The following is a 24,946-nucleotide window of genomic DNA, read 5'->3' as shown; positions in this document are numbered from 1 at the left end:
GGGCAGACGCTCAATGCAGGAGCTACCCCCTGTTGGTCAGTGCGCTCCCACAGCCAACCTCCTGTGGCTGACCAACCTCCTGCAGTCCCTTCCCCGAGCCGGCCGGCCCTCCCATAAGCCTCGCTCAGGGGGGCCTGCTGGCCAACCTCCCGCAGTCCCTCCCCTCGGCTGGCCAACCTCCCATGGTCCCTTTCCCTGGCCGGCCAACCTCCCATGATCACTCCCCCTGGCCAGCCGCCTTCTCCCCCCAACCCCCCATCCGCCCAATCGGCCCTGATTGCCATGCACAAATTTGTGCACCAGGCCTCTAGTTATTATATAACAGGTCTTATTCTCCAATCATATGATGCTTAATTCATGTAATATTTGACACAATTGAATGAGAATATGCTGCTTATGTATCTCACATTTGATTAGGGCATTGTTACAGGGTTTTGAGAATGGTTGCCTTTGCTTATGTATTATAGAATTAATTAGAAAAGCGTTTTGAAACATGATCTTCACCTGTAAAGTGATTGACATTGAGTTAGACAATGCCCTTTTGTTCATATGTAAAAAAGTCATTTTGTTCAAATATTAATATTCTTACTTTCTGTGAAATGTAACAATTTAATTCATTTTGTGTAAATGAGCTAAAATGTTGATTATAGTGCTATGATAATCATCAGAACAATGCACTTATTACCTAATGTTTTATTAATAACTAAACATGTATTCCCAGCTTATCCAAAATATGACATAGAATCATAATATTAAGCAATTCCCAAATATTTTTGAAATGTGACTATCTGAGGAATCATATCTAGACTACTCAATGGACATTTGTGAGAAAATTAAAATTATTTTGTTTTCTTTTCTAATGTTTATTCCATTAAGAAAGAAATAACGAATTCCTGACTGTGTAAAAAAATCTGGAAAAGTGTAAAAGAATCTGCTTTTTTCACATCCTGTAATTACATAATCTGCTCTAGTGAGGGATTATGCAACTGAGAAACCAAGCACTTCTGTCAAAGCCAGAAAATTAAAATGAAATTCATGTTTTAGAACTTTCCTACCCAAATGCATTTAATGTAGAAAGAGAAACGTGGCTTGTGAATATGCATTTTTATATAATTCTTTTTCTAACATTGCTAAACTTACCATTATTTGAAGCATTTCAGTGATTAAAGGTACTTGAAAATTTGTGACATTGAAATATAAAAGTATTTTTAATGTTAAAAATTCATATGAAAACAAATAATAAATAATGAATATTTGAGTTCTACAAGGTATTTAATTTTACTTATTTTAACCTCAAGGATATTTTGTAAAAAGAAAAAAGAATATTACTCAGAGCTAACACCACTGTTTCAATTTCCTACATAACCTTCCAGACTTCTACTTATATACATGCATATTTATAAATCTTCCTTTACATGTTCTTATAACTGACTTCTGGATTCTTTTCCATGATATTGATATAGCAGAGTTCTCTATCGTTGTTTCCATTAGTTGTACAACTAACTTTTTACATTACAAAAGATTTTGCATTTTAATTTTCTACAAATTGATTTATATAGTTCCTATAGAAGTTAAAGTTCTGTAACTTAAAAATGATGTAATTTGGTGTATTTAGATTTCTTTTTCATCTCTCTTTCATGCTTTACTCACATTAGCTATTCCACTTATTACATGGTTTGTGATTACTGTCAGTAACTAGGTATTCTTTGTAGACTATATTGAGCCAAAGGCTACAAGCAGTTTTACTTATTCTTATTATACCTGAGACATAGTAGAAGCTTAGTAAATATTTGATATTTATATTCTGATACCACTTATGGTATCAGAATATAAATCTGAGCATCATATTTAAATCTAAAATACAGTGTGTAGCCCCAGCCAGTTTGGTGCAGTGGATAGAGCATTGGCCCGCGGACTGAAGGGTCCCAGGTTTGATCCCCGTCAAAGGCACAAACCTCAGTTGCAGGCTTTATCCCTGGCCCTGGTCAGGGAGTGTGTGGGAGGCAACCTATCCATATATCTCTCTTTGTCTGTCTCTCCCTCTCCCGTCCACTCTTTCTAAAAATCAATGGAAACATATCCTTGGGTGAAAATTAACAAAAAATAAAATATAGAGTGTAATTTAATTTAGATTTTGGGATTATTGGCATAGCACTTGTAGTTTGCATATACTGGAGTGAAAAGTCATGTCTCTCTTGTCCACTCTCTTGTCTCTCTTACCTCAGATCTTTCTCAGTACAAGTAGCAGTGTTCTCTAAGGAAGACACTGTGCCCACAGGGAACAGTTAATCCCACCAATGTAATAACTGTACGTGTTTATTGGGGTAAAATGAACTAGTTAACCCTTCCAATAACAAAATTTAACTGATATGAGCATTTCCTAAGTATATTTATATTTTTATCCCCAGAACTCAACATTTCCCCAAATTTAAACTTTTACCTCCCATAGAATGTATCAAAAATGTTTCTGCCACAGGTCCCTTGGCTGTCGCAAACTAACTTGAAAAACTAAGAGTACAGCTGTTAATCTGCTTTTTGTCTAAAGCAAACTGGTTGCCTAGATGAACCCTCATTTTTCTCTTTAAAAAAAAATATTTTTATTGATTTCAGAGAGGAAGGGAGAGGGAGAGAGAGAGAGAAACCTCAATGATGAGAGAAAATCATTGATTGATTGGCTGCTTCCCGCATGCCCCACAGTGGGGATTGAACGCGCAACCCGGGCATGTGTCCTGATCAGGAATTGAACCTTGACCTCCTTGTTCATAAGTTGATGCTCAACCACTGAGCCATGCTGGCCGGGCTCATTTCTCTTTTAATATGGCTTCCTGGATTGTTTTAGAATTACCTCTTTCATCTTCCCCATATTATCTCTCTGCTATAACTTTCTTGATATTTCAGTAAAAATTTTTGAAATAAGATTAAAAAAAAATTCCAAATATTAATAACTAGAGGTCTGGTGCATGAAATTCATGCACACGTAGGGTCCCTAGGCCTGGCCGGTGATCAGGGCCAATCAGGGCCTTCCTTCCAGCTGCTGGCCAGGGCCTTCCTTCATTTTGCACTGCCCCCTAGTGGTCAGCACACATCATACCAAGTGATAGAACTCCTGGTCTCCTGTTTGAACTTCAGAGGGGACACTTTGCATATTAGCCATAGATAGATAGATAGATAGATAGATAGATAGATAGATAGATGATAGATAGATAGCCATTCTAACAGGTGTGAGTTGGTATCTCACTGTAGTTGACTTTGGGTGGTGGGCACACAATGCAAAATACAGATCATGTATCATAGAAATGTACACTTGAACTCTATATAATCTTATTTACCATGTCACCTCAATAAATTTAATAAAAAATTCCAAATGTGTTTTTCCATCAAAAACTATAGTTGTCATATGTACTATCATAAAATAATCTCCCTCACAAAAATATATTTCACTATGCTTTTCAATGTTTGAAAGCTTATATTAAGTAGCATTCTTAAATTATGTAACATTCTTTTAAGTGTTACACCATTGAAATGTTGAGTTGAGAGCACAATATTTCTTTGTGATATTGGAAAATTTATATTAGTGTTATTTTTGAGAACTTCATATGATCAACTTAATTTATAAAATTGTAATATTTGCATCAGTTTTGTTTTGCCAGTAAAGATTCTGAAATTAAAATTATTATTTTAAAATATATTTTTATTGATTTCAGAGAGGAAGGGAGAGGAGAGATAGAAACACCAATGATGAGAGGGAATCATTGATCAGCTACCTCCTGCATACCCCCTACTGAGTATCGAGCCCACAATCCAGCCATGTGCCCTTGACCAGAATCAAACCCGGAACCTTGCAGTCTGCAGACCAATGTTCTATCCATTGAGCCAAACTGGCTTAGGCGACATTAAAATTATTTTAAAATGATTTATAAATTTTGGGAAGATTAGTGGTATTTATCTTTAATTTCCTTAATGGTTAATAATTACTTTGAACATCAATGGTCTAAATGCACCAACTAGAAGACAAATTGTCAGAGTAGGTTAAAAGTAACTCAACTATATGTTGTTTATAAGAAACTCCATTTAGTATAGATTAAGGGACAGAGATAGAAAAGTATACCAGGCTAACATTAATCCAAAGAAAGCAGAAGTAATGTCTTCGTTTTTTTATATTAACAGTTAGTTCCCTACTATGGAAGATGAGGACGCCTTTCTCCCAATATATATACTTCCACTTCCCAACCTCCTAAAGTTTAATCCATTTTGGTTAAATTTAGGTAAATATTAAACACAGTTGTGGTTGACACTGTTGTTTTCCAACCTAGTAGCCATTCCATCTTCTTCTGCGCTATCCCAGATTTCCTCTGCGCTATCCCAGATTTCCTCTGCGCTATCCCAGATTTCCTCTGCACTATCCCAGATTTCCTCATTTTTTTAAGTGGCAGTGAGCAGGCCCCAGGATAGACACCATGACTACTCTATGGCTTCCCCAGTGTCCATTCTGGTGGGCATCGGACCCAGTTCTGGCCAAATGAGATGTAGGGAGAAGTTGGCTGAGTTTTGAGAAGGATTTTCAACTTCAATGGAGTCCCCTGAGGGAGGCCCCGTTTGACTCCACACTCTCCCTTCCTGCCTGGGGCACTGCTGTGTGAGGGTGTAGGTCCATCTCAGCCTTCTTGGAGGGTTTTGTCACCATCTCATTTACGCTATGCAGTTTGGGCAAGTTATGTTTCTATTCTGTGTCTGTTTGCACGACTGCATGCTCCATTCCGATTCTGGAAGCAGCCTTAGTTAAACAGAATTTATGATGGGGACATTGTGAAAGTAGAGTTAACTACTAACTTGTATGTTATCCACGTTATAGTGGACATTCTCTAGGTGGTTTTATTTCAAGTTATACAGTTTTTTAGGTGTACATAGCTTAATGCATGAATTAATTATCATTTAAACTAAGCTACTTAGCCTTGGAAGAGGCCCTTAGACAGGAATGACCTTGTTTCTGTACTAACCATCTTGACAAGCATAATTCTGGGCCTCATGCATTGGTCTTCTTGTTCTCTGCCATTTGAAAGATCACTAGTTTTTAGATCAACAGGTAGAAACATTTTTCCTCCTCTCCATCAAAGGGATTTGCTTTTACTCTCATGTTTGCTAGTAATGTCAGCATAAAATCATGCTGGCTCAAGGTATTAGATTTATCTTAATATCTGGTCATCAAGAAATAAAGAAAATTTATAAATATCTAATGCTAACCATAGATCTAAAAGTTTCTATTTGTTCTGAAATTCAAACATGAAGACTAAAGTAATACATGCACATTTAAAAAACAAAATAGAAAAAGAAAAATCTAACAGAAGTGCATAAAATGCAAAGTGAAATGTCAGTAGACAACTGCTTTCAATAGTTGGTCATTATAGTGCTTTTATTGGTTACTGCTGTTGCTGTAAGTAATATACATATACCACAATTTATTGATTTCTTAACATTAGATAATACCACTGACTCCCTGTTATGAAAGATGAGGAATCTAGGACCTTTTATTACTTTCTACTTCATTTCCCCTCCCCTCTGTTTATCACTTTTGTAAAATTGTGTTATCATTTTGGTTCTTCTGGGTAGTTCCTTTAAAACTCTAAATAATGTAGTTAAACCTCTGTGTCTCAATCTGTCAATTGCAGCTCTCCTCGACATAAGATTATACTATCCACCTGTCTTACTTGTCCTTTGCTGGTAGGGTCAACTTTCCATGATGTATAACATTTACATACACTACCTTTACTATAATCACTTTGATTATGGTTTGACTAGTGGCCCGGTGCATGAATTCGTGCACATTGAAAGGAAATTAATTAGAAGAAATATTTTAATATTGCTATTCGCCCTTTCTCTATAATAGAAGTGTCAACCAAATTCACAATGGACAATGACAGATTGAAACACATGTGCAATTGGCACCAGTGAGAGCTTTATATGTATCGTGCATACGCAAGTCAACTTAGCATTTTATAGATATAGAATAAACTTAATTAGACCTGCTTTCTGATTTAGCTAAACTTTTTCCAACCCAGTGAAGCACCCCAACTTCTCTTTCAGGTAATTGTCAGCAGCACAGCAGTAAACATCAACATGAAGCAGATTATTATTGTAGATCATGTAGGGAGAACAAAGAGTAAAATATTTAACTCCAGCAGTGTTTGACTATATTCTGTGCAGTGAGAAAACCTGAAGTCATTTTCAAGGTCCACCATTTCTTACTTCTTTTCAGGGTCAAGTTTCTAAGCTTTCTAAATCTTTGTTTTCCAGCTAAGGAAAAAAAAAAAGGATTCCACTGAGTCTCCTATCTACCTACTCCAGGATTTCTGTGAGAATCAAATGAGATGAGGCACAGGAAAATGCTTCACATACATTTGGTTAAAGTGTAAAATGTTTCCACCTGGCTATGAAGAAAGTCATGTTCCTGGGCTGAAGAAACTCCAAGGAGGCTAGTCACTAGGGAGAGGAAGCTGGGCGTTGCTATGTGATGTCATTACTTGGATGGACACTTAGCATATTAGCCTTTTGTATATATACTAGAGGCCCAGTGCACAAAATTCGTGCACTGGGGGGAAGGGTCCCTTAGCCCAGCCTGTGCCCTCTTGCAGTCCAGGACCCCTCAGGGCATGTCTGTGCACCTGCTCGCTGATCCTTACTGCTCAGCTCACTGCTCTTTAATGATGCCGCAGAGGTGGGAGAGGCTCCTGCCACCACTGCTGCACTCGCCAGCCGTGAGCTTGGCTTCTGGCTGAGCAGTGCTCCCCCTGTGGGAGCACACTGATCACCAGGGTGCAGCTCCTGCATTGAGCATCTGCCCCCTGGTGGTTAGTGTGTGTCATAGCAACCAGTCATTCCACTGTTTGGTCAATTTGCATATTAGGCTTTTATAATATAGGACTAGAGGCCCCATGCACAAAATTCATGCAAGAGTAGACCTTCCTTCCCCCAGCTGCCGGCACCAACTTCCCTCTGACCCAGGCTTCCCTCTGGCACTCAGGACCCAGGCTTCCCTCCAGCTGCGGGCAGACACCCAGGACCCAGGCTTTCCTTGCTGCCCCAGCTTCGTCCAGAAGGATGGCCAGTCTAATTAGCATATTACACTTTTATTATTATAGATAGACTAGAGGCCCGATGCGTGAAATTCATGCAAGGGGCTTAGCCCTCGCAGCCCCAGCTTCATCCGGAAGGTCGTCTGCACGGTTGTTTTGCTGTTCGGTCTAATCAGCATATTAGCTCTTTTTTATATAGGATTATAAACATTGAAAACTACTAAGTAACATTCACAATGATGTGATCTTTATAATTTTTCAATATAAAACCAAGGGCTATGATTATTTTTATAGAAAGGGAAATAGGAAACTCACTAGAAGAAAAAGGTTTCCATTGTTAAGGTTAGATTTTTTTAAACATTCTATCAATTGATCAAAATCATGCCCTATTTCAATATTGTGTTATATGCAAGCTGTGGATTTCTTGTATGGTCTTTTGTTTTCCTTCTTCAGGAGTTTAAGGTTAGCCTGTTTCTAATTAGTTGTAGATGTATTGGTTGACATTAAGTTGGGCTGACATAAATGTGGCAGGCAGTTTGGAAGAAAAGTGAATTACTAGGAAGTTCTTGCTTCAGAAAATATACGTCTCCGCATGCACTTGTATAACAGACCGTGAGTATTTTAGGTTTCTTAATTGGCTGTCTTGGAATTCATGTCATTTCACAGTAAACACAGTATCTTACAAAGAAAATAAAGAGATTTTTCCTGGCATTTAGGGAAAAGAAAGAAAGAAAGAAAGAAAGAAAGAAAGAAAGAAAGAAAGAAAGAAAGAAAGGAAGGAAGGAAGGAAGGAAGGAAGGAAGGAAGGAAGGAAGGAAGGAAGGAAGGAAGGAAGAAAGAAAGAAAGAAAGAAAGAAAGAAAGAAAGAAAGAAAGAAAGAAAGAAAGAAAGAAAGGAGTAGCTGTATTAACTTTAGATAGAACAGACTTCAAAACTAGGAAAGAGCCCTAGCTGGTTGGGCTCAGAGGATAGAGCGTTGGCCTGCAGACTGCAGGGTCCTGGGTTTGGTGCTGGTCAAGGGCATGTACCTTGGTTGCAGGCTCCTCCCCAGCCCGGGCTCTGGTCAGGGTGAGTGCAGGAGGCAATCAATCAATGTTTTTCACATTGATGTTTCTCTCTGTCTTTCCCTCTCTCTTCCACCCTCTAAAAATCAATGGAAAAACATCCTCAGGTGAGGATTAAAAACAAACCAACAAAAGCAAGGAAAGATATCAGAGATAAAGAAGGGCATTACATAATGATAAAGCAGTCAATCCTCCAAGAACATACAACAACGCTTAACATGTATGAACCTAATAACAGAGAGACAAATGACACGAGACAAAAACTAATAAAACTGCAAGGAGAAATAGATAAATTCAGTCAATACCCCTCTAAATGGACAGAGTTAGCAGGCAGAAAATCAATAAAAACAATGAACTGAATATAATTGACATCTATACACTACAACAGAATACACATATCATAATCAACTAATTTATGGGTCCCAAATTTAAACAGTACAGGGGTCAGAAAACTATCACTCATGGGATAAATCTGGCCTGCTGTCTATTTTTTACCTTCCTGCAAAACTAAGAATGGTTTTACAATTTTTTAATCATGAAAAAAATCAAAAGAATAATATTTTGTGATGTGAAAATTAAAGTTCAAATTTCACAAATAAATTTTCATTGAACCATTGCCACACTCATTTGTTCAAATATTGTTTACAGCTGCTTCTGTGCTACAAAGGCACAATGGAATAGTTTTATATATATATATATATATATATATATATATATATATATATATATATATTGATATTTTACAGAGAGGAAGGGAGAGGGATAGAGAGCTAGAAACATCGATGAGAGAGAAACATCGATCAGCTGCCTCCTGCACACTCCCCACTGGGGATGTGCCCGCAAACAAGGTACATGCCCCTGACCGGAATCGAACCCGGGACCCTTCAGTCCGCAGGCCGACGCTCTATCCACTGAGCCAAACCGGTTTCGGCTGGAATAGTTTTGACAGAGATCATATGATGTGCAAAACTTCACATGAAAAATTAGCCAGCTTCTGATTTAGCACAACACAAACAGAATCGGCAACCTGAGAAATCATAACACTATGGATTTAAAAGCATTCTTCTGGATCAAATAGCTCAATGTCTGTTATGTCTAGAAATTTCAGCTAGAACAGTTGTTCTATAACAGTTGTTTTTTTAAAATCAGATAATATATATATTTTTTTCAGTTCAATCCATGATGTTTTTAGCATCTTTTTCACTAGGTTAGCCAAACATGTACAGTTTTATTTAACACATGGCATCTAGTTCATATGCTAATTTACTTTTTCTTTCTTTTTTTTAAACATATGTCTCCCCCCACCATTGACCTCTCTCCGGCCACTCCCACTCCTCAACACATGCCCTCACCCCCCTAGTGTCTGTGTCCATTGGTTATGCTTATATGCATGCATACAAGTCCTTTGGTTGATCTCTTACCCCCCTCAACCTCCCCGTATGCTAATTTACATATGGGATTGTGGGGAGGTATTGGATAAGATGGAGAGGTGTGAACTAGGAAGAAAGACAGTAACTCTTGAAATAGTATACCTTCAGGTTAAATGAGGGACCATATTTTCTTCTGGCAGAGAGGTAAAGCTACCCTCAGCTCAACTGGAAATTGTAATCCTCTTTGTAAGGATTCTCACCAACATAGCTACTGGCTGGAGACCCACCAGCCCACAGTGACTATTGCAGTTCTTAGATGTGCCCACAGCCAGGCATAAGCAATCATATACATATCCCTTGTTCACGATAGAGTTGATAATAGTTCCTGCTCCTAACCCTTTAGGAGGGCCAAGGAGCCTCACAACAGGCGCGCTCAATGGGTTTGGTTAGAGATAACATGTGAGAGCAATCTGTCTCCCCACTGGAGCAGGTTCCCTCCAGAGTCCCTCTTCCATTCTCTCTGTGTCCCTCTGGGGTCTAATTTGTGGAAGATGACAACATTACTACAGAGGTATGATTTCATTTCATCTGTGAAACAAATATTCTTATCCTCTGTCACCTCGATAATATAAATTAATTTATAGTCTACTTCTTCAAAAGAGGGATTTAAAATGCCTACTTGAGTAAGGAATGTATAGTTACTGAAGTGATTTCTGAAGCATGACATTGCTGTCATTATCTCAGTGAGCTGAATAGACTGAATCAATTCATTCAGCAAACACATTTAGTCTATACTTCATACAGTACTAGGTGCCCTGAGAAACACAAAGGTTAGAGTATTATGGGTTATTAAGACAGTTGGCAGTATATCATAAGAGTATCAAGAATGACATAAAGTAGCCCTGGCTAGTGTGGCTCAGTTGGTTGGAGCATCATCCCACACACCAAAAGGTGGTGGGCTTGATTCTGGTCAGGGCACATACCCATGTTGTGGGTTCGATCCCCAGTTGGGGCACATATGGGAGGCAACCGATCAATGTTTCTCTCTCACATTGGTATTTTTCTCCCTCCTTCTCCCTCCCTTCCTCTATTATCAATTAAAAATAAATAACATAAAAGAACAATGGGCTTTGAATATATCCAAAATTAAAAAAAGAATGACACAAAGTACTATAGGGGTTCAAAGGAGAGCGATGTTCCAGTTACTTTTATTATGAAAGACTTCATGGAGTTTCATTTACAGTGGAGCTTAAAGAATTGTAGGATTTGGAAGGATGGTCAGTGAGCACGTCAGTCTAGGCTGAGAAGATTGGAAAAGAGGGACACAAAAGTATGGAAGGTAATTTGTGTTTTAGGAATGGTCAGTAGTCTCATTTGATTGGACAATGAAATAAATTGCTTATTATAGGCAAGAACTTTTAAACAGTCCATAGGAATTATTTAGGAATATTATCTTTGTTTTCAAATGATGAAACTGTGGCTTAGAGAGGTTATTTGTCCCAGCTATTTACATGATTAGAAAATGGTGAAGCAGGATTGGACTTCAGCGGTTTGGCTCAAGAGTCTATACATGTAACACTTGGATCATAGCTGCCTTCTACGTGAAATAAAGTAAAAAAGTTAGATTTGGTGTGAACTCCAGACAGTGATGAATGTGATTAATGGTTGTCTAAGAAGTCTGAGCTTCATTTGAGAGGTAATGGAGATCTTTAAAAGAAGAGAGTTTAGGGCCAGGAACAAAAGAGAGTTTAAAGTATCATTAGGTAGCAGTTTAAAAAATGGGTTAGAACTAGGTTAAATTAAGAGCCAGTGGAGACTAGTTAGTAATTTACTGGAGTGACATTGGTAGGCTCTCACCTAGAAATAGGACTAGTGGACAGAGACGATTGATGGGATGCTTTAATGATGTGGAAGATGATCATGTTTTCCCGATACTACATAGTCACAGATAATTAAAACAAATCTACAATTTTGGAATTCTGGCCATGAAATTTTAATTAATATTATTAATTAAGTTGATTTGATAAAGTTCCCTATCTATATATATAAAAAGCCAGTGACCGGGATGACTGGAACGACTGGTCGCTATGAGGCCCACTGCAGCCAGCGAACCAGCCGGATCAGGGGTTGGAGTCGGCTGGCCACCACTCCTTCTCCCCCTATCGGCCTCGCCCACCCTGATTGGGGGGGCAGGACTAGCTGGCCAACCCCCCTGCAGCCCTTCCCCCTGGCCGGCCCTACCCCATAGCCTCCCCCACCCTAATAGGGGGTGGGGCCAGCCAGCCAACTGCCTGCAGACCCTCCTCCTGGCTCTCGATTGTCCCCCCCAGATCCAATTTGGGGGCAGGGCCAGCAGCCCACTGCCCCTACCCATGGCTGGCCCCACCCCCGATCAGACACCATCACCCCAATCGGCCCACAGCCTCACTCCCATCCAGCTCTGCCCCCGATTGGCTTCCCCACACCAATTGGGGGCAGGGCTGCTGGCCAATCACCCACAGCCCCTTCCCCTAGCTGGCCTGGCCCTGCTCGGCCCTGATCAGGGGTGGGCCAGCTGGCTAACCTCCCACCATCTCCTCCTTCAGACAGGCCTGGCCCCAATCCACCCTGATTGGGGCCAGGCCAGCCAGTCCCCACCCGTGCACAAATTCGTGCACTTGGCCTCCTGTAGTTTTATAATGTTACAAATAAAAGGAAGCTGGTAGAGATCAGGCAAAGCAAAGTCGTGACCAGATGTTCTTCCTTTAAACTTTTTTCATTTCCTTCTTTTTTCCCTTCCATTCTTCCTTACTTTCCTTCCTTCTCTTCTTCATTCCCTTCCTTCTTCCCTTTGTTTTTCTCTGGTACTATTATTCTTGGTGGCTGGCAACATAGCAGAAAACCATATTGATATAGTATAGCCATTATCTTATACACAACTTTTTCAAGTTTCAGTAGCAAACAATACATTATTCTAAGTATAGGGAAATTGGTTAGAACTGCAGCATATTGCAGCTTGTCCACAGAACCACTTGGTAAGATTATTTTGGTTTGCTTTTTACATATATGTCTACTTTTCACCTTGAACTGTAATAGGGAGATGCCTAGAACTGTGCCTGGTACAAAGCAAGTAGAGCAAGTGTAAGCAAAGTTTTATAAAATAATTTTAATGTAAACACACAGAAAAGTACTTTCTACAGAACCACATCAACTTTCAATGTCGTTACATGCACACTGTGTTCCATCTGTCCTCTGTAATCAGATGTATTTTTCCCATCTCTTCTCTTTTGAAGCCATTTTCTTGCTTTCTTTGTAAATGATAAGCCATTTTTTCTCTAAAAGGTGTTGTTTCTAAGACATTAAAGAAAATATATTGGTTAACATTAACTTGCTATTTAGAAATGCAAAACAAATATTTGTAATATGACAATATATTGGAAATGAATAGTCATTCCTGTCTTGTGACTTGTAAGGTTCTCTGAGTATAAATTTGGGAGGGTAGTAAGTAAGGGGTAAATTTCCATTTGTGGTCAAATAGGATGAATATACATATTTAACACAGATGCAATTTACCTCACTGCACATATTCAGGGAACTAGTCCAGTTTCAGATCATAAAGGGTCTCTTAATCCACAGCTGTCCTAGGAAGCTGAGGGAATTTCTAAATCTTCTTCAATTGGAGGATGTCTGAGTGACTTAACCACAGTCACGCAGGCCCACCATAGGTAAACATGATATAATACATGAAATGTGACTTTCCTTTGTGAATCTCAGAACTAATATTGATCCTGGATGTACCAGAAAGGATATGATTGCACAGAGCAAGAACCCCAGATCTCAGAGGGTTTCCCAGCATATTCAGCAAGAGAATGGATCAGTACGGGCATGTGAAAAACTACCCAAGGCCGCAGAAAGGCCCATCCTAAAGGATTAGAGAGAACAGAACCCCTCACCCACCTATCATGTCTCTTCTCAACTACTCTGGAAAAATTTTAGTCACCGTGCATTGGGTAGAGTATTAAAATGGGGAATAACTAGTCCCAGATTAAACATGGTTCTGGCTCCACCTAACAAATGTTAAAAAGCAAGACCTATAATAAGCAAACTGCTTCTAAATAAATTACCTATATCTAAGGAAATAGCTAAAAACATTTACAAGCACATAAAAATACTCAGCACCCAAAAAGTAACATTCATGGTATCTGGCAACCAACCAAATACTACTAAGCATATAAAGAAGCAGGGAAATGTGGCCCATTAAATGATTAAATCAAATATAGTACATGGACCAAAATCCAAATGGTCCATGTATGGAAAATGGAAAATGTTCAAAGGGATATCCAAAAAAATTTCAAATGCAACATCCCAATTACAAACGAAGATCTGGTAGCACCATGTCTATTGGAAATAAAGTTGTTGATAACACTTGGATTGTCCCTTATAACCCGTATTTGTGCCTTAAGTATAACTGTCATATGAATGTTGAAGTCTCTGCATCACTTATAGCGAATGGTTAGTAAAACTTGGAGATGGTAAACTTGATAGCAGTTTTCATTTAAGAATGGATATTATTGAAAGCCCCTGTGAAATGATTTGTAACGGATCTATTATTGAAGCTACCTTTGGAAATAGTATATCTATAGATAGTATTAAAAATATATCTAAACATGCGATTCTTTGTCCAAAAAATGAGCGCATGCAAAAATTAAATGAAATTTTGGATATACTCGAGGAAGATTTTCACACATATTTGAGTGATGATTCCATTGATTCAATGGATGATGCTAAAAAGGAAAATTTTCCCATCGAATTTCTTAATAGTATTACTCCTTCGGGAATGCTGTGTTATAAATTAAAATGGAAAGTGGGTGCAATCATCATGCTACTGAGAAATCTTAATAGTAAATGGGGTCTTTGTAATGGTACTAGATTTATTATCAAAAGATTGCGACCTAACATTATTGAAGCTAAAGTATTAACAGGATCTGCAGAAGGAGAGGTTGTTCCGATTCCAAGAATTGATTTGTCCCCATCTGACACTGGCCTCCAATTCAAATTGATTCGATGACAGTTTCCCGTGATGCCAGCATTTGCAATGACTATTAATAAATCACAAGGACAAACTCTAGACAGGGTAGGAATATTCCTACCTGAACCTGTTTTTGCACATGGTCAGTTATATATTGCTTTCTCTTGAGTTCAAAGAATGTGTGACGTGAAAGTTGTAAATACTTCATTCCAAGGGAAATTAGTCAAGCACTCTGAAAGTGTTTTCACTCTTAATGTGGTATACAGGGAGATATTAGAATAAGTTTAATAAATTTATCTGTCATTGTTTGTATCAATGTTGTTTTTATGTAGTTTTTATATCATGTTTTTGTTGTTTTTATTTCATCTTTGTTGTTATATGTTATTATTTATTAATAAATTTATATATTATTTTCATATACATTTTACCAATTTTCTTTCATCTCTGACACTTGTATCATAGAGAAAGGGCAAATAGCAATATTAAAATATTTCCTCTAATTAATTCCCTTTCAATGTGCACAAATTCATGCACTGGGCCACTATTATCAAATAATAGGACAATACTTTTTATATTGTAGTCAAAACATAATATGGCTGAAATATAGTAAAAATTTCCATAACTTTCAGTTTTGTACATTGCATATTGTTTGGGGGAACTGATCCACTATCATCTTGTATAGGGTATTTTCAAAAATCAAAACTAGCAAAAGTTTCTCCTCTTAACAGCCCAGATTAGAGGTGAAAGTTAATTCTACCTTCTTGTCACTCTCTCCTCTCTGCTTCTGTCCACCACCAACAAGCAAATTATAAGTCAAGAGCCTAACAGAAACCAGGTCAAGTGTAGTGAAAGTCAAACACTGGTTTCTGAATGGGCTTCTTTCCTTCCTGCACTCCTACTGGGAATGTGGGTGTGGTTATTTATTATTATTTTTTTACTAAAGCTAAATTTTAAAAAGTATCTTCCTCACACTTAGGGCTACAGGGCAGTTAAATGGTGTCTAGTAACTCCCACAATCATCTCTTTAACAGAAGATATTGGCTCACATATATAGTTTGTGGTATCAGCCTCATTATTTTATGTAACAACTTGTATATTACTGCTAAGAAGAAAGATTAATGTGGGTACATTAAATAGCCTGAAATGACTTCAAGAAGTCTGACAGCTACAATTATTTACGAATAACATACTGAACACACCTAATATTTTAAATGTATCTCTCACCTTTTCAATTTTTATAAGAAGACTAAGTTTTCTTATTTGTTCCCACTGTCATCTTTCTTCTCTGTCCATCAAGTGGTGGCACACTGCTCTTCTGCTCTGCACTCACATTGTTCTAATTTCCTACTTATCCAAATCTTATATAATAAAACCCTAATATTCAAATCGACCAAATGGTGGAACGACCGGTCGCTATGGTGTGCACTGACCACCAGAGGGGCAGACACTCAATGCAGGAGCTTCCCCCTGGTGGTCAGTGTGCTCCCACAGGGGGAGCACTGCTTAGCCAGAAGCTGGGCTCATGGCTGGCGAGCGCAACGGTGGTGGTAGGAGCCTCTGCTGCCTCCACGGTAGCACTAAGGACCCCAACTGCTGGCTTAGGCCTGCTCTGCACAGCCAAAGGGTCCTAGACTGCGAGAGGGCACAGGCCAGGCTGAGGCCCCCCCTCCCCCACAGTGCACGAATGTTGTGCACCGGGCCTCTAGTTTCTAAATAAAAGTACAAATGCAAGTGAAGGTGAATTGGGTGTTCCCCTTATAGTGGCATCAGCTGCTTTGATATGCCCAAACTACCTCCTTGCTCACTTTATTTTTACAGTTTTACTATCAGCTCTATTCATGGATTTGTAAGCCAGCTCTCACCATGTTTTGTTATATAGCTCTCCATCCCATGTTCTTATGGCCAAGACAATGGTAAAATGTGGAGCGGACTCATTAAAAACATTTCGCACAGTAATATTCATCACTCAGTGGGTTTAGGGATAAGTTTGCAAAGAAGGCTGGAATAACTGAAAATTGATGTCAAATCTAGGAAAAAAAAAAACAGATTTGAATTTCCTAAGAAAATGATGTATCCTGGGTCCCCTCTGATTTACAGAGCCTTGAACAAATCTTCCATCTATAGTTTGGGTCTTGGTATGTCAATATGCTTATGGAATTACCACAAAATGAACCCACAGAATATAAAAGTCAGGCTGTGCAGCCCAATCTCTCACCTTAAAGAAGGAGGAAAGAGGAGGAGGAAAAAACTATAATGTCCCTTCACTTCCTAAAAATGTGCTTGACTGCAGAATGGCAATGGTTGACTATGAGGAGGTAATATCTGAAGAGTTACACATTTTCACTTAGGGACAATGCAAATTTATATTGGCATTAGCTACAGTTTAAGCAGACATCTATTTTTGACTTTGCACTAATAACTTCCTCAAATTTAATGCTGGCTGTCAACCATTAAAGATGAATCATAAAAAGCATGTGCTAAAAGATTCTTTTCCTCCATTTCCAATTACAGGAAGGATTGTGGATCTGATTTTGGTCTGATTCTTTCTTTAGTTATCAGTTTGGATTACCTCTTAGCCGCCTAGAAAGCCGTCATTTCTGATGGAAATTGCTCTTCCTTTCCCTGCCATCCAAGTTCCCAATTTCTGTACCTCTTGGTCTCTCCCTTCCTCTCCATACTGAGGGCAGTAGTGGAGTTTAGTGTCTGGTACATTAAAAAAATTCCTAATTCCAATTCTTTCTTGAATTTTTCCAATGTATTTGAGTTCACAATCAATACATAAAATATACACTAACTTCAATTTTACCTGGGCCTTATTAATTGCTCCTGGTCCTTAAAAGATTGGGTGTCTTCTCCTAACAACCAATTTTGGAACTGCACAGCATCAGAAAATCCAGGTAGTTGATTGTTTTCTTGTAGCTTATTTACTTGTTTTACAAGCATTTTCTATTTAAAAAAGGTGTGTATCCTATATATGCATATATCTGTATATGTGTATATATAAATATGAAGTGTTGTTAAAATTTACAGAAATAAAACTATTCTTTGATATGCCTTTTTATATTTAGTGTTTAGTAAAATCCCTGTCCTTTCTTAATAACTAATTCTGTTTAACTGCATTTAAATCTTTTTTGAATCCATTACAGACATGGGTAACTGAACCAAAGTAAAAATTTTTCTCTCTTAAAGTGAAAGATAAATATCTCATCATACATTTCCATCCATTCTAAAAGAATTAATGAAAATATGGAAGAAGTCCAGAAATTCTAGATACAGAGGGAAAAATGGGGGATGATATAGAACACTTAAAGGTATAGGAAAGTTATTCTCATTTCTATACTACTGTTTTACCTCATACATTTGTAAAAGTACACATATGCATGCCTTTCTAATTTTTATTCAACACTCTTGATCCTAAAATTGAATTCACTCATGAATTCACTCACTAACTTTGAGTCAAAAATTGAAAGGAACCTGGCCAGTGTGGGTCAGTTGGTTGTGTGTTGTCCCGTGCACTGAGAGGTTGGTGGTTTAATTCTCTGTCAGGGCACCTGCCTGGCTGTGGGTTTGAACCCCATTAGGGGGAATGCAGGAGGCAGCTGATCGATGTGATGTTGTGCCCTCACATCAATCTTTCTCTCCCTCTCTCTCTAAAAAAAAAAGTCAATAAAACTATTATTAAAAAAATAATAAAATGAAAGGATGTCACTATTTATACCCACTCACTCTACACCTAATCATTCCACTTTACCTTTATCATATAATTTTTAGTGGCTGAACATAGCTGCATGTGTGTGGGTGCAACACACAGTGTGCATGTTCTTGAGTCACCCGAGGGACATTATAACTGTGCTCACTGTTCCTCTCCTGTCCTGTCACTCAGGCTGGTTTTGGTTCCAGCTTAAGAATCGTGCTGCCACAATAGACTCTTCCTATTGGCCCCAACTCAGATAGAAGGAACACATTGGAGTAGCAATTGAATTATTAAATTATGCCCTCTACCACTGACATATTAATATATGACCTGATCCCTTTCCTTTTATTGGCCCAAATAAAGCAAGCTCAAATTATTCTTTATTCCTGTTCTAAATTTTCATTTGGAAAAAATATTTAATTAGTCTGTCAAAATTAAAGGTAAAAGTATTTTTTAAGAAAGTACTTTTCATACAAGTAAATCTTTCTTCCAAACCATATGTAAGAAAATTAAGTATTTAACTTAGGTGTTATTTTATGTAGTTTTTTTTGAAGTCTAACTTTAGACTTGTTAAGATATTGCCTATACCTATTAAATGCTCTCAAGTTACATACAACCTAAAAAACAAAACAATAACAAAAAATATAAATACAAACATTTAAAAATCATAGAAATCACTTTCAGGAGGAAAAATAGTAATAATATAAAATTTGATAACATTTTGGTATCGAGTAATAAATTGCTAATCATTTTGTAAGTGGCATCTCTCTACAATTGTTAAACAACATTAGTATCTTTCTACAATTGTTGAACAACAGGAAATTTCTATCCAAATTCATTACTTTTAAAAAATATGACTTACAAATTTAGTACACAAAATTGAAGTTATTAGAATAAAATACCAATGTAATAATAATATTCAATACAAATTAGGATATAAGACTATTCTTATGTTCTACTAAGATTCTAGCACCCAACTGGTGTTGCTCAGTGGTGAGTGTCAATCCATGAACCAGGAGGTCATGGTTCGATTCCTGGTCAGGGCACATGCCTGAGTTGTAGGCTTGATCTCCAGTGGGGGGCATGTAGGAGGCAGCTGATTGATTATTCTCTCTCATCATTGATGTTTCTATCTCTCTCCCTCTCCCTTCCACCCTGAAATCAATAAAAAACAAACAAAAAACTAGATTATATATAAAAAAGATTCTATCAGGCTAATTTTGCCTCAAATTTTTAAAAATTTCATAGGACATAATCCTTGACAAGCATATAGAACCATTGGAGACAGAGAACTATGGTACAGTTGGAAAATTATCTTTATATCTTCAAATTATTTTATCATCTTTTGATATTACAAATAAAAAATGATGGAAGAAGTAGCATCATTTAAAAACAACTATCTTCTGATTTCCCTTGACCCGAAATACTAAGTAATTTATAGTATTCCCCATTAAGTATCTCTCATGACCAAGTTAAAGGTGAAACCCATCCCTACTCCAGTGAGATATAGGAGCAAGCTTATATCAAGTCTTCAATGATTAAAACGAAGTAATCTTCAACCCACTTCATTACTGCTGGTGGTGTAGCCTCCTTCCTTTAATCTCTTCTGGATATCTTTGCATGAATGGTATGCTCTTAAATGTGGATCATGGAGGCTATTATATTGGTTTCCCAAAAGTCGACAATAAGGATCAGATTGAAACCATAAGGTTGAAAAGGCTGCAAATACAGATTTTAAAATATGACAAATGTGAAATTAATTTCATTTCTAAATATCAAACTATTAAAATGACTACAATGTTCACTGAAAATAAAGCATGTAAGAAGAATTTGAAGTGGGGAAGACTGCCAACAGAAAGATTTGGATTGAGTAATGCTAATTGCTTATGCCTACTTTTCCCCCACTGACCTGAGTTATTCTAAACACCCACCCTCACTCAGTTCCTCCACTGATCTCCATCAGTCCCTGGCCCTGAGCTGAGAAGAAAGGAAGAGATGAAAAGAAAGAGGATAAAATTTGTTTTAATGTGTAAAGCTAATGCCACGTTTCTTCATTTCCCTCCTCCCTCTTCCAGGTCAAGGCACTGTACTCAAAGTATAAAGAGATAATATCTACACTAATAAAAGAGAAACATTCAAATTGACCATCACTCTGCTACGCACATTGGCCAATCAGGAGTGAGTATGCAAATTAACCCAACAAAGATGGTGGCGGCCACGGAGCTGGAGTGAGCAGGAGGCTTGGGTTGCCCCCGATGATGGAGAAAGCCAAGCTTCCTGCCCGCCCTGGCCACAGCTGAAGGAGGGGCTGGGAATGAAGACTGCAGGGGAGTGAAGACTGCAGGCTTGGCTCCGGCCTGGGAGCGAAACTGCAGGCTTTTCTCCCGACCCAGGAGCGAAGACTGCAGGCTTGGCTCTGGCCCAGGAGCAAAGACTGCAGGGGAGCGAAGACTGAAGGCTTGGCTCCGGACCGGGAGTGAAGACTGCAGGCTCCAGCCAGAAGCAAAGGCTTGGGTCCTGGGTGCTGGAGGAAAACCAGTGGTGGCAGCCAGGGGAAGAAAGGCCTATTGCACGAATCTTCGTTCAATAGGCCTCTTGTTAATAATTATGACTATTATGTCTCAACTAGAGGCTCAGTGCACCAAATTCGTGCATGGGAGTGTGTGTCCCTCAGCCCAGCCTGCACCCTCTTCAATCTGGTTCCCCTCAAGGGATGTCTGACTGTGCATTTAGGACCAATCCCATTGGATCGGGCCTAAATGGGCAGTTGGACATCCCTCTCACAATCCAGGAATGCTGGCTCCCAACTGCTCGCCTGCCTGCCTTCCTGATTGCCCCTAACCACTTCTGCCTGCCAGCCTGATCACCCCCTAACCACTCCCCTGCCAGCCTGATCGATGCCTAACTGCTCCCCAGCCGGCCTGATTGCCCCTAAATGCCCTCCTCTGCTGGCCTGGTCACCCCTAATTGCCCTCCCCTGCCAGCCTGGTCCCCCCCAACTGCTCTCCCCTGTAGGCCTAGGTCCCCCCCAACTGTCTTCCCCTGAAGGTCTGGTCCCCCGCAACTGCCCTTTCTTGCAGGCCTGGTCCTTCCCAACTACCCTTCCCTGCTGGCCATCTTGTGACGGCCATCTTGTATCCACATGGGGGCAGGATCTTTGACCACAAGGGGGCGGCCATCTTGTGTATTGGAGTGACAGTCAATTTGCATATTACTCTTTTATTAGATAGGATAATATGAAAATGAAGAAAATGGAAAATCTCTTTCCATGATGCATGGAAACAAGTTTATTAAAAAAAAAATAGAAGTAAAACTCCGATGTTAAAGATAATGGATTAAAAAGTTATTGTATCTTGGGGTCTTATCTAATACAAGAAACACAACTATCTTTGAGTGCTTCAGTCAGGAAAAAAATTAAAGAACTGAATTATAAAGTTCAATACATTGAAGAACCAGGTATAAAGGATATTGATAGGAATTGAGATTTCTGCATATATGTAAAGAATAAATACAACCTTGTGCAATAGCCATTAGCATATAAAAGGAGAAAAATATCAGCTAATAGTCGTTTCTATATGTGATACTTTAGAAGAAACAGCTGTTATTTAATCTCATCTGTAAATTAAAACATTACCAAAGTGTGTGTGTGTGTGTGTGTGTGTGTGTGTGTGTGTGTGTGTGTGTGTGTGTTTTGGTATGAGTTCTTAGTCCATTTTTCAACAGTGGGATGGTGTTAATGCATTAAGGGAGATCTGTGAAAGGGAGAATGTGGAGGACAGTAGTATAGACGCTGTCCTAATGTCTCTATATTATTTTTGTTTTCCTTTATGTGTTTTTGGCCAGGGAAACAGAAGTTTTAGTTTAATGTCAAAGTAGAAATTGGCCCAAGTGAAAGGTGACTGGGAATGTGGGAAACCTGAGGACACTTGCCCTGTTTGCAGGCCTTCAATTCAATTTATAAGACTCTACAGTCCTGACCTGTCTGCAGGGACCTGTGTTGTTCTGTCTGGCAGTAGTCATGTCAGTCATAAGTAGCCTGGCTGGGTGGGATCCTCAAGGAACACTTAAGGTAGGTGGGAGGACGCTTCATATGTGGGCAAAGGGGCAGATTGGTGGAACCTGATAGGATGCTATCTTTCCATTCCATTTAAAGCTTTCTTGGAAACTTTCTGTTCTCATGCTTAACACCAGACTTTAATCCCTTCCAGGGGGCCTAAATCATAAAGTGTAATCATTCCTTAATTGCCAGTGCTTCCCCAAGAAGGCAAAGAAAGGAATTCTATGGGGCAATGTCTTGAATTCAGTGAAGCCAGATATGAAGCAACCAAATATTGTGAGTTAACATCTTTTAGATGTTGACATTTAGCTGTTGACTTTTTAGATATTGACTTTTAGTTGTGATGAGATGTTTCTCAAGATCAAACTTGGGCTACTGACCTATAAACAAAGAACACCTTTTAAACAAACCCATTCACAGGAGCTAGTGTAACCCTATTGCTGTCAATTAAAATAGTTTGTTTCCCTTTAAAAAACTAAACAAATAAATAAATGTGTAAATATTACTTCACTGAGGAGCTTTTACTGAAAGAAAAGGAAAGCGCTCATAAACTCAGTCTTCAAGGAAATTGGTGCTTAATTATCCTATCTAATAAAAGAGTAATATGCAAATTGACCGTACCTCCGCTACAACATCAAATCACGCCCACCAGCCCATCAGGAGCAAGTATGCAAATTAACCCAAACCAAGATGACGGTTAATTTGCATATCCAGGAGTTGAGCGAAGACTGAAGACAGCATAGAAGGAAGCCAAGCATTGCAGAAGGGAGCAAAGCTGTGGAGAAGCAAGCAAGTGGGGCTGGGGAGAAGGGAGGGAAGCAGACTGCCGCAGGAAGCCCTATTGCAGGAATCTTCCTGCAACGGGCCTCTAGTAATTAAATAAAGACAGTTTTTTGGGGGATGAATGTAATAAAGAATAGAGAGAACATCTTTTTTAAAGTAGCTGACAAGTGCCCTGGCCGGTATGCTCAGTGGTTGGAGCCTTGGCCTGCACACCATGGGTTCAATTCCCAATCAAGGGTATATACATAGGTTGTGGTTCACTCCCCAGCCCTGGTTGGAGCACATGCAGGAGGCAACCAGTTGATGTGTTTCACATAGATGTTTCTCTCTCTCTCTTTCTCCCTTCCTCCTCCCTCCCTTCCACTCTCTCTAAAAAGCAATGGGGGGAAAAAATCCTCGGGTGAGGATTAATAACAACAACAACAAAAAGTAGTTGACAAGTGAATTAATATTTGACAGAAAATGGTAGTACAGCAAACAATATATTTGAGGAAAGACAGGGTTAAGTTTAGATACAAAAGAGGAGTGATATAGGTTTCAAGCATGCTTTAGGAAAGCTAGTTTGTGTGAATGTGACCCAGTTAAATTGTGTGAGGTAGGCATGTATTCATTTAGCTTGCTCTATCTTAGAATGATTTGTTTTTAAGAACAAATATTTTCTATAACGCAAAACCCATGGACACAGACAATAGTGTGGTGAAGGCCTGAGGCAGGGGTCAGTGGCAGGCTAGAAGGGGTCAATGAGGGAAAAAGGGACATATGTAATACTTTTAACGAGAGAGAGAGAGAGAGAGAGAGAGAGAGAGAGAGAGAGAGAGAGAGAGAGAGAGAGAGAGAGAGAGAAGATAAGCACTTGGAACTACCAATTAGCAAAAGCCACCTGCTAGCAAGATAGTTCCTGGAAAGAAAAATAGAACAGCAACTACTTTCATCTAGCTTCTGTACCACCAGAAATCTCCATTTTACTAGTTCATTATGGCAGTTTTTAGACCAGTTACATATTAATTTTCAAAGAGAAATCTTCAAAGTCTGAAAAGCTGAAATTAAAGCTCATAATTAAAATTACTTTAAAATAATTCATGTACAGTAACAATGTCCAGAAAGTTCTGGAGTAAAGGAAACAACGCATAATGAAAAAAAGTATCCATTTTGCTTTAGAAAACAACAAAAAATATTTAAGAAATTTTCTAATGTCAAAAAAATCGCTTTTTCCCCCAATATCAAAGTAAACATTAAAGCATTTGAAACTTTAGTATATAGAAATATACTTTAAACTTTCTAAATGAGAGTACCAAAGCTCAAAAGAGAATGTCAAGTAGGAGGTTAACTAGAACTTTTTAAAAAGTTTAAAAGACACATTTCCTTTTTCTCCAAAAATGTAAGCAAAAATAAACAAATGTAATATCCTGTAGTAGTTAAAATAATCAAAACAGAAATTAAAAATACTAAGGTTTCATTTTTTATAAGAGTACTAACAGCTCGTTTTAGGGCAGGAAAGGTGATATATCTTGAGGGGTTTTTTTTGTTTGTTTTGTTTTGTTTTGGATTAGATTAGAAGCTCATGATGTTACAACTATTCATTTCACTTTTAAGAGATTTTTTATTTGCATTTCTCTGATGATTAGTGATCTTGAGCATTTTTTCTTGTCTACTGGCCACCTGTATGCCCTTTTGGAGCAGTGTCTATTCAGGCCCTTAGCCCATTTTTTAATTGGATGGTTTGTCTTCCTGGTGTTGAGTTATATGAGTACTTTATATATTTTGGAATGTATCATTGGTGAATATGTTCTCCTATTCAATGGGTTCTCTTTTCATTTTCCAGCAGGATAGTTGATATTTCTCATGTAACTGTAGATGAGCAGCTCATATGTTACAACCCCTCTTCTCTCCCTTAAGAGCG

At 38.5% G+C, this 24,946-nt stretch overlaps 1 protein-coding gene across 4 annotated transcripts in view; it reads right to left on the bottom strand.

The window, feature by feature from the left end:
- LOC308253051 (cyclin-Y-like protein 1) overlaps positions 1-24,946 on the bottom strand; it is a 143,267-nt gene that overhangs the window by 46,338 nt on the left and 71,983 nt on the right. The window contains exon 5 of one of the 4 annotated variants that reach the window (XR_013961091.1): positions 12,631-12,834. The exons of 1 other annotated variant lie outside the window; for it this stretch is intronic. Coding sequence is in view for 2 of the 3 variants with exons in the window: in XM_080678079.1 (XP_080534205.1) it covers positions 19,842-19,925 (84 nt within the window). In the remaining variant the exon portion in view is untranslated. Of the gene's footprint in view, positions 1-12,630; positions 12,835-16,437; positions 16,540-19,812; positions 19,926-24,946 lie in introns of those variants that run through there. 2 more of the 4 variants (XM_080678081.1, XM_080678079.1) reach the window with 2 other exon arrangements.

Source organism: Plecotus auritus (genome assembly GCF_963455305.1).
Source record: "Plecotus auritus genome assembly, chromosome: 1".
Lineage (NCBI taxonomy): Eukaryota > Metazoa > Chordata > Mammalia > Chiroptera > Vespertilionidae > Plecotus > Plecotus auritus.
This window is presented reverse-complemented; position numbering and strand designations above follow the sequence as displayed.